Raw genomic sequence first — 9234 nt, 5'->3', positions numbered from 1 at the left:
AGAAACACTGTAGAGAAAATTTAGAGAACTGGTATATGAACCTGACTGCAGAACAATTCTACTGCCAGCAACATACGTTTAGCGTAAGGACGACGAAGATAAGGTACGAGAAATTAGGGAGCTTACGAAGGCATCTAGACAGTCGTTTCTCCTCTCTGTTTCCGAGTGGAAGAGGAAAGGAAATGACTAGTAGTGGTACAGGATACTCTCCGCCAGAAACCGGACGGTGGGTTGCGCAGTATGTACCTAAATTTAGATATTGTAGGTGGCCGCTTCCTGCTGCTTCTCCATGTACCTTAATCCCAAAGAAAGTATGTGCGACTATTTGGAACAGCGGTTGGTTGCTCTATAGAAACCAGAAACGGAAGACTTCGGCTGGATATGGCATAGCTGAAGAAACTTGTGACCTGTTTTCCTCGCGGAAATGACGCCATTGTCAAGGCTAATGGTGGTGTTATTCGATCTTCGCGTAATGTCTCCCTCGTTTGACTAATGTCATGCTCTGTGTACTTACGTCTGCACTTAAAGTGTGGGCGAAAGTTTGCGTTGTCAGGGAAAAGACGAAATTAAAGGTGTTGCTTCTAGAACCTCGTTAACGTCAGGAGGCGTCGAGAGATAAGGGTGGGTTACGCTGATGACATTCGCTCAGTATATCACGTTGGACAGGTTCTAAGAACTTTACGTCACCTTGAAAGTATTGCTCTGAGATAAGCCCCCTCCTTTGCATACTGGACAACTATGTAAGCAGGTGTCGGTCGTCGGGGATTCGTCGTGTTACCAGCTCGCCCAGAAAGTGCGTCGGCTACGCTGCATCATGTCGTACGTCCTGGTCACTCTGTCCTGTTTGTTGCTGGTGCTCTCTGCGCCGTACGCTTTCGCTGGAGACAGTGACGATGACAGTACAGACGTCGACGACTCATTAATAGCTGCCGGTGATGGATGCACAGCCGATGAAGTAGACGACGACGACTACAGTGAGACTACGGCTGCTACAGAAACCACTTCAGCCAGTATGTTATTTACAACAACACAGTAACTTTTTGACAATAACTCTCTCTCACGTAAGAATCAGCCGTATGGTTCTAAGAGAACGTGATACTGCCTTATATCAGGTGGGGCTGATCTTCTTCCTGTTCTTCTTCTTCTTCTTCTTTTCCTTTACCCTTACCCACCTCTACAGTCCATTCGGTTCGTTGATTCTTTTATTTTTGTTTTCCTGCCCGTCCTAGTAAATTTCAACATCCATCACTCCACTACTCACTGAAAAACTCTCAGGTTATGGGTAAGTTTAGGATCAAAACCTCACACTATACTGTCATACACGGAACCCTACAATACATTTTCCGTTTCAGCCAAATCACATACTTAGTTTTCAAAGCACTCCATGACGCTAATTCTCTCTCTCTCTCTCTCTCTCTCTCTCTCTCTCTCTCTCTCTCTTTCTCTCTCTCTCTCCCTTTTGTTTTTATGCTGATCTATTCGTCGTCTCCTATTGCACAAAATACAAAAACGGCAGTTGGTTATTCTTTGTTACTCTTATATCCCTATCGAAATGTTGATGCTACATTATTTTAGTCTCTTTTATAATTCATTTGCAAGTCTACTTCCGAATTATTCTACAAGCATTAACTTCTTTTTTCACTGTTGGAGTTATGTGAACTTCCTTTTTCTTCATACTAAATGTTTATGTGCTTTGTACTACCGGTGTTGCAAATATCTGTGAGCCGACACGTGTATAATAATAGTTACGTTATAGTTACCTATATCACGTATTTTTTGGTAGGAAAATCGGAGGTAGTAATAACTTATTCTTAACCTACACTGAAACAAAGTGGTGACATCGTCCTCGGCTGATCCTCCGATATCAATATGCCATCGACATATTCTTAAAATGTATTTCTTCAAAGTAACTTTCTGTGTTGAAACTCTTGCGTATGTATTTCCCAGAATAACGTTGTGATAGCTCACTGTAAGGTACCACGAGAAAGCAAGACCCTGCTAAAGATATGATTTTAGGTAAATGACTAGTTTGTAGTGAGAAATTTAATTTCTCATGCACCAGCTTAGCCACCACCTCTAGACTGCTCTACACTACTCGAAATCAGCTCTCAAATACTGCACTATAAACATGTCATATACCTTTAAGTGACCACCCAAGATTAATCACGACAACGCATTGCAGTCTACAAGAAGTATCGAAAATCGTTTTGGTTTATAGATACTTCTTGCGTTGTGTAGGCCATCTCCGCAGTTACGATGATGTACCAAAAACTTTCTACGTATAGGTGACAGTTTTTTATCCTCCATTACTATACTTAGATACGTTTCGGTTTCTTCTAGTAAGGCATTGACAGTGGTGCTGTGCTTTTTCAGCCATTCCGTAGCATTGTGTGTTCGCTTATAACCAATTCCATGGAGTGACAAAATCGGCTACGTACCTCTCACTGGTCAACTGAACATACAGGAAGGATTAGCAATGTAAGACGTTTCATATGTTCAAATGTGTGTGAAATCTTATGGGACTTAATTGCTAAGGTCATCAGTCCCTAAGCTTACACATTACTTAACCTAAATTATCCTAAGGACAAACACACACACATCCATGCCCGAGGGAGGACTCAAACGTCCGCCGGGACGACCCGCACAGTCCATTACTTCAGCGCCTTAGACCGCTCGGCTAATCCCGCGCGGCTGCAAGACGTTTGCTCCGTATTGGGCGTGTCTCACTTCCACACAATGCATTTGCTGCATTGGATTGTTTGAGAAACTTCTCACCCTGTTTATGAGTAATCCAGTATATCAGTACATTTCTTTTGTTGAATCACGTTTTCTTCGCTGTACAGACATGTCCACACAAATTCTTGAAGACTATATCCTTGCTGTGTTAGAGATTCTAAAACACTAGACGCTAAATATTTTATTCGACGAGATATTTCATCAGATTTTGCAGAGTAAGTGTGATCAAAGTTCATTGTGAAAGAAGACGTTGAAGTGTGAGCAGAGTTCATTGTTTTTCGAAAGATATGGAGAAGGACATCGCAAAACATAATGTGGTTGACAAGAACCTCAGAATTCGGATAACATCAAGAATGTCCCAACTCCGATTTGGCAGGAAAATACAACACACATCGCCTTCCTACAGAAGTTATGAATAGAATGATGCTAGTTAATCTCCCGACAAGCGTTCTGGCCATTTCGAGACAAAATTACTGCCAAGCTATGCTTTTACTATTATTTCCGGTATAGCTAACTTTCCGTCTCCAGCATGTGGAGGATGAGTTATCTGCTTGTGTTTTTCATAATTATCTTTATTTCTTCCTCAAATCAGTGGTAGTTATATTGGTAGGTCATTTTATCAAAAACAGTCATTACATTATCCCATTAATTGCCTTCTTTCTCTATTCTAACACTATTCTTGGAAGCTATGAGCTCGCCAGTATGGTGACATTTACACATCACGCTACTCGGTAATCCATTATGACAGTGTGCTTAATCTGACACTTAACCGATGGTAGGGGAAAAACAGTGTGCACTACCCGTCTACGAATTACGTATTTATTTAATCTATATAAAGCAACAGGCGAGTAGGAATTAAAATAAGAATTATTTAAAACTCACGCTACCAAATACGTAAAATCCACAAAAAAGCTAATCTGTACGTCAAATAACAGTTTGTTAATCTGTCAACAGAGTGGATCAAAGTATTTTCATCCGTTATTTAAATTCTTCACATGGTAGGTGCATGGGACGAGGGAGAGCTAGCAACCGCCATGTTGAAGCTTTATAGTCTTTGGGTGAACAGTTAACAATACCTTGATAGGGAGAGAAACGATGATCTAATGTTCATGAAATATTGTTGACGCGTTTGGTCTTGAAACCAGTTAGTATAATGGTGCTGTGCGTTCCTAACAATAATTGTTGAATGACGGACTTCAGAGCCAAATCGGATTAGGTAGGGGGTAATATGAGAAAGGACGTGGGATGAGTTCTGAGAAGGGTCAAGAAATGGTTCAAATGGCTCTGAGCACTATGGAACTTAATATCTACGGTCATCAGTCCCCTAGAACTTAGAACTACTTAAACCTAACTAACCTAAGGACATCACACAACTCCCAGTCATCACGAGGCAGAGAAAATCCCTGACCCCGCCGGGAATCGAACCCGGAGTGATTTCATGATTTGGGAGGAGAAACGGAGGAGGATGGACGAAAGAACACGGAGGGCGTGGAGATATAAAGAATATGAGACGAGGTGATTAGAGACCGGAGTTCTTAAGGTGGTTGACACAGTGGAGTGTTTGGCTTCAGTTTTAGGGGAGACAGAGGACTGGTTAGTTTACTCCAGCTGTTTGAGCTGGTATGAAATTCGGATCCAAGTTCGTCACAACTCGATACACAGCTGCACTACGCATTGTCCAAGCAAGTAAGTTTACCGACGTGCTGAACTCTGCTGTTTCCGAGACTGGCTTACTCAATATCAGTATAGGTAATTTATTTGTCCAATGATTAATTTACAGTGGTATAGATTCTGTTAGCTTAATACCACGGAGACAAAAGTCAATTCCAGGGTGTAATGGGCGTAAGTGCACATATTTCTACCGGCGACTGAACAACGTTATGTAAATACTAAAGAAATTTAGGTCATTTGCAGACTAATAATTACAACTGTTACTTACGTTGATTAGTACTTTCAAGTACATGAGGCAAGCGCAAGGTATTAATGTTTATTTTCTCATAAGCGGCAGGTCAGGTGTTTAAGTATGGACACATGAAAGCAAAAAGAATAATCTATACTGACAGGCGTAGTCTACTCAGTGGTGCAGTTATGACCACGTAGAAAACATCAGGAAGTAAATTACGGGACGTGTTTGAGGGAAGACTGTTCGACAAAGATCTGTGCACATATTAAGGTACCTCATATAAAAATATCTGCACTTATACCGGTTACACCTGGTATAAAGTAAAGTATTATACAGACACTTGTTTAATGGCAGAACATGTGGTCGACCGTGACCTAGTTGTAGAAGTCATTCAGACATTTGCCTGAAATGATTTTAGAAAACCGCAGTAAATCTAAATCAGGATGGCCAGACAGAGCGTAAACCTCCATCCTCCACAATCTGAGGACCGTGTCTTAACAAATCTACATCTATAATCTAAAGCCACTTCACGATTCGTATCAGAGGGTACAACCATCAAATCCCCCTCCCTTTTCTTAATCCATTCGCCAATGTTCTCAATGGAGAGACGTCTACAGACGTTAAAATAACCTCTGGCGTGCCACAGGGGAGTGTTATAGGACCATTGCTTTTCACAATATATATAAATGACCTAGTAGATAGTTTCGGAAGTTCCATGCGGATTTTCGCAGATGATGCTGTAGTAGACAGAGAAGTTGCAGCATTAGAAAATTGCAGCGAAATGCAGGAAAATCTGCAGCGGATAGGCACTTGGTGCAGGGAGTGGCAACTGACCCTTAACATAGACAAATGTAATGTATTGCGAATACAGAGTAAGAAGGATCCTTTATTGTGTGATTATATGATGGCGGAACAAACACTGGTAGCAGTTACTTCTGTAAAATATCTGGGAGTATGGGTACGGAACGATTTGAAGTGGAATGATCATATAAAATTAGTTGCTGGTAAGGCGGGTGCCAGGTTGAGATTCATTGGGAGAGTCCTTAGAAAATGTAGTCCATCAACAAAAGAGGTGACTTACAAAACTCTCGTTCGACCTATACTTGAGTATTCCTCATCAGTGTGGGATCCGTACCAGGTCGGGTTGACAGAGGAGATAGTGAAGATCCAAAGAAGAGCGGCGCGTTTCGTCACAAGGTTATTTGGCAAGTGTGATAGCGTTACGGAGAAGTTTAGCAAACTCGATTGGCAGACCCTGCAAGACAGGCGCTCTGCATCGCGGTGTAGCTTGCTGTCCAGGTTTCGAGAGGGTGCGTTTCTGAATGAGGTATCGAATATATTGCTTCCCCCTACTTATACCTCCCGAGGAGATCACGAATGTAAAATTAGAGAGATTCGATCGCGGACGGAGGCGTTCCGGCAGTCGTTCTTCCCGCGAACCAAACGCGACTGGAACAGGAAAGGGAGATAATGACAGTGGCACGTAAAGTGCCATCCGCCACACACCGTTGGGTGGCTTGAGGAGTATAAATGCAGATGTAGATGAATCTCGCGTGGGAAAAATGACTGTCGGTGAACCTCGTTATCACATCTACATTCTCCAAATTTCTACTCGTTATCATTTCACAAGACGTATGTGGACTGAGGTAATATGTCACCCAAGTCTTCTTACAAACGTAAGCTCTCCAAATTTCAGCAGTAAACCTCTCCCTGAAGCACGACACCTTTCTTGTAGAATCTGTCACTGGAGTTCGTTGAGCATCACGCTCTCTCTTCGAGTAGACAGTCTCCCAACGAAAAGTAACGCTCTTCGTTGCTCTTATCTAGCTCCTCTATTGATCCTACCTGAATACACAACGTCAATCTCTCATAAGTATCGTATGGGTCTCTTACGTAAGTGCGTAATAGGAACAAGTTCGTTTAGTGACGTACAAATTATCATTCTTCAAAAATTTAATAATATAAAAGATAGTTGTGCACTGTTCATTTAGTTCTGCACACGTTTCGCTGCACACAACCACAAACACTTGCCGATGATTTTAGGACAACGACAACGCCACTACGCCCCCGTTTCATCTCCTTGCCTTCCTTTCTGCCTCCAAAAAACTGAGCAAGTCCTCGTGATTAGTGAGATGTATAACTCAGAAAAATTGTGAGGCTTGAGTATTGTGCACTAGCAATCACTTTGTTTATTATTAACCCCTACTCCAAGTTATCTTTAATTGCGTCTTATGCAATATTTAAGCGGAACGTTTTGACTGACATAAATAAATTAAATAAATATATTTTAGTTATCTCTTTCACTTACTTGTCCCAATTATATAATTTTAATCGCTGATAAAAAATTCTGAAAGAGCTTTTTTTGTTTTCCTTGGCAAAGTCCAAGCATGCTCTTTCGTATGTTCAGATACAGGTTGTACCTGGACGAATGGTCAGTATTCAGGGATATGACACGAACGGTCATTCGAAGCAAAAAGGTCCAGTACACAACAGCTCTAAAATGCATACCTTAAGAGCTGTGAGCATTTGTTCATTTCAATGCTGTGAGACGAATCTCATCTACTGCCAGCTCTATGCTTTCTGTATCTTGAGAGGTGGTAGTACGCATCCAAACAAGAAAAAAACTTCCAGTAAACATGGACTCTGAAGTGCGCACCTTAAGAACTACGAGTACTTGTTCATCTTCGCTAATGTGAAACGGCTCTCCTACTGAGCGCGAACTCATAGCTCCTGAAGAATGCATTTTAGAGTCCACGGTTACTACTTGCTTCAAATTATCGTCCTGGCACGCCCTCCATACAACTATTAATCACATTCTTACTATTTTTCCCCAATACACACACCGTAAGAGTACATGAATTCACATGATGCACATGTTTGGCCTCTTGGTATAGTGGTAAAGCGCATGCGTGGAAACCAAAATGTCGCGTGTCCGAATCCCTTTCTGATTACGGAACCATCATCATCAGTGATCTGCTATATTAGCAGGTCCTTTGCCTCTCCATTTTCTGCGATGCATTGCTTCCTTCTTAAGTCTGCTGTATGTTGTACCGTCCATCATGTCATCCAGTGTCTGGAATCTTTTCCTTCCTCGCTTCCTTTTCCCTTCTACATAACCTAAAACCGTTTTTATCAGTCCGTCATTCTTTCTTAATATGTGCCCAATCCAATTTCTTTTTCTTCTCTTTATTACATCTAGTAACTGTCTTTCAGTACCTCTTCATTTTTTACTCTGTCCATCCAACTTATTCTTTCCATCGTCCGCCATGTCCAGATCTCAAAAGCCTCCAGTCTTTCTCTGTCTTTTTTCCTTATAGTCCATGTTTCAGGGCCATATAGAAGAACACTCCATACAAGACATTTTATGAGTCTCTTTCTCAGTTCTCTGTCCAGATCGCTGCAGAAAATTCTCCTCTTCTTATAAAACGCCTCTTTTGCCATTGCTATCCTGGTTTTAATTTCTGTGGTGCACTTCCAGTCGGTGTCTATCCTGCTTCCAAGATACTTAAAATTTTGCACCTGTTCTAGTATTTCTCCATTCAGCATAATTTTTATTTCCTTCTTTCCTCCTAGTGCCAATACTTTTGTTTTATTAGTGTTAATTTTCATTCCATATTTTTTCCGTTAGTTGCAATGGTGTCCACCAAATCCTGTAATTCTTTTTCCCCTGTGGCTAGAAGGGCCATGTCATCAGCAAACCCCAAACACCCTACTCTTCTTCCTCCAATTTCTACTCCTTTGTCACCTAATGAGCATTGGTCAATCATATTGCCTGAGTAGAGGTTGAAAAGAGCAGGAGATAGGCAGCATCCTTGTCTTACTCCTTTTCCTTTACGGAATATCTGTGTATAATCGAGCCTTCATCTATCAATGATGTTAGTAACAATGAATGTCGACGAAGAGGCAGCTAACAAAAAGACTTCCACCAAGCTATTGATCCAAACGGAATTTTTATTGTAATTGTTGTGCTTGGCGCAGAAAGATTACTTAGTTCTGAAAACGCGTTCGTATAGTGAGTCCAACTACTATCTTCTAGTAATAAATTTTACGCTCCATTTCTGCGGTTTGAAAATGTTAATTGTTTTGTGTTTAAAAATTATGTATGACTGTATTTCAGGCTCCCGGGCAGGAAAAGCGGTCCGTGCCGGTTCCAAACAAAAGGGGCACGCGAGGACTGCAGCCCACGGGAAGGCGGCCAAAGCCAGGACAGCCGCCAAGAAGGCTGGCCGAGCTGCCGCCAAGGGGCACAAGGCCTGAGCGTGGCGGCGCACTCTGCAGCCGAAACGTCAGCCAGCCTCCAGCCTGCAACTTCCGCACTGACGCCCGCCGCTTGGGTCTTAGAGATTAACCACATTAAAAACTTCCTGTCTCCCGAAATTATTCTTTGGTTTTGTTTTCAACAACGTTATAGAAGTGTTTATGTAATTCTTTGACATTGTCATTTTCCAAATTCGTGATGAAGTACAGTAGGCCTCATACGTTATAAGACGAAGCATCTACATTTAACATTTGCCTGTCATTAAACTTGCAAGTTGCTACTGACATAAATTTATTGTGTTAATATATATATATATATATATATATATATATATATA

The 9234-nt window shown here is 41.5% G+C and overlaps 1 protein-coding gene across 1 annotated transcript; it reads left to right on the top strand.

The window, feature by feature from the left end:
* The first annotated feature begins 754 nt into the window (after nt 1–754).
* LOC124795505 lies at nt 755–9016 on the top strand. The gene is made up of 2 exons (XM_047259569.1): nt 755–1010; nt 8757–9016. The coding sequence occupies exons 1-2, from the start codon at nt 815–817 to the stop codon at nt 8894–8896; spliced, it is 336 nt and encodes a 111-aa protein (XP_047115525.1). The 5' UTR covers nt 755–814; the 3' UTR covers nt 8897–9016.
* The last annotated feature ends 218 nt before the right edge of the window (nt 9017–9234 follow it).

This window comes from Schistocerca piceifrons, chromosome 1 (genome assembly GCF_021461385.2).
Source record: "Schistocerca piceifrons isolate TAMUIC-IGC-003096 chromosome 1, iqSchPice1.1, whole genome shotgun sequence".
Lineage (NCBI taxonomy): Eukaryota > Metazoa > Arthropoda > Insecta > Orthoptera > Acrididae > Schistocerca > Schistocerca piceifrons.
This window is presented reverse-complemented; position numbering and strand designations above follow the sequence as displayed.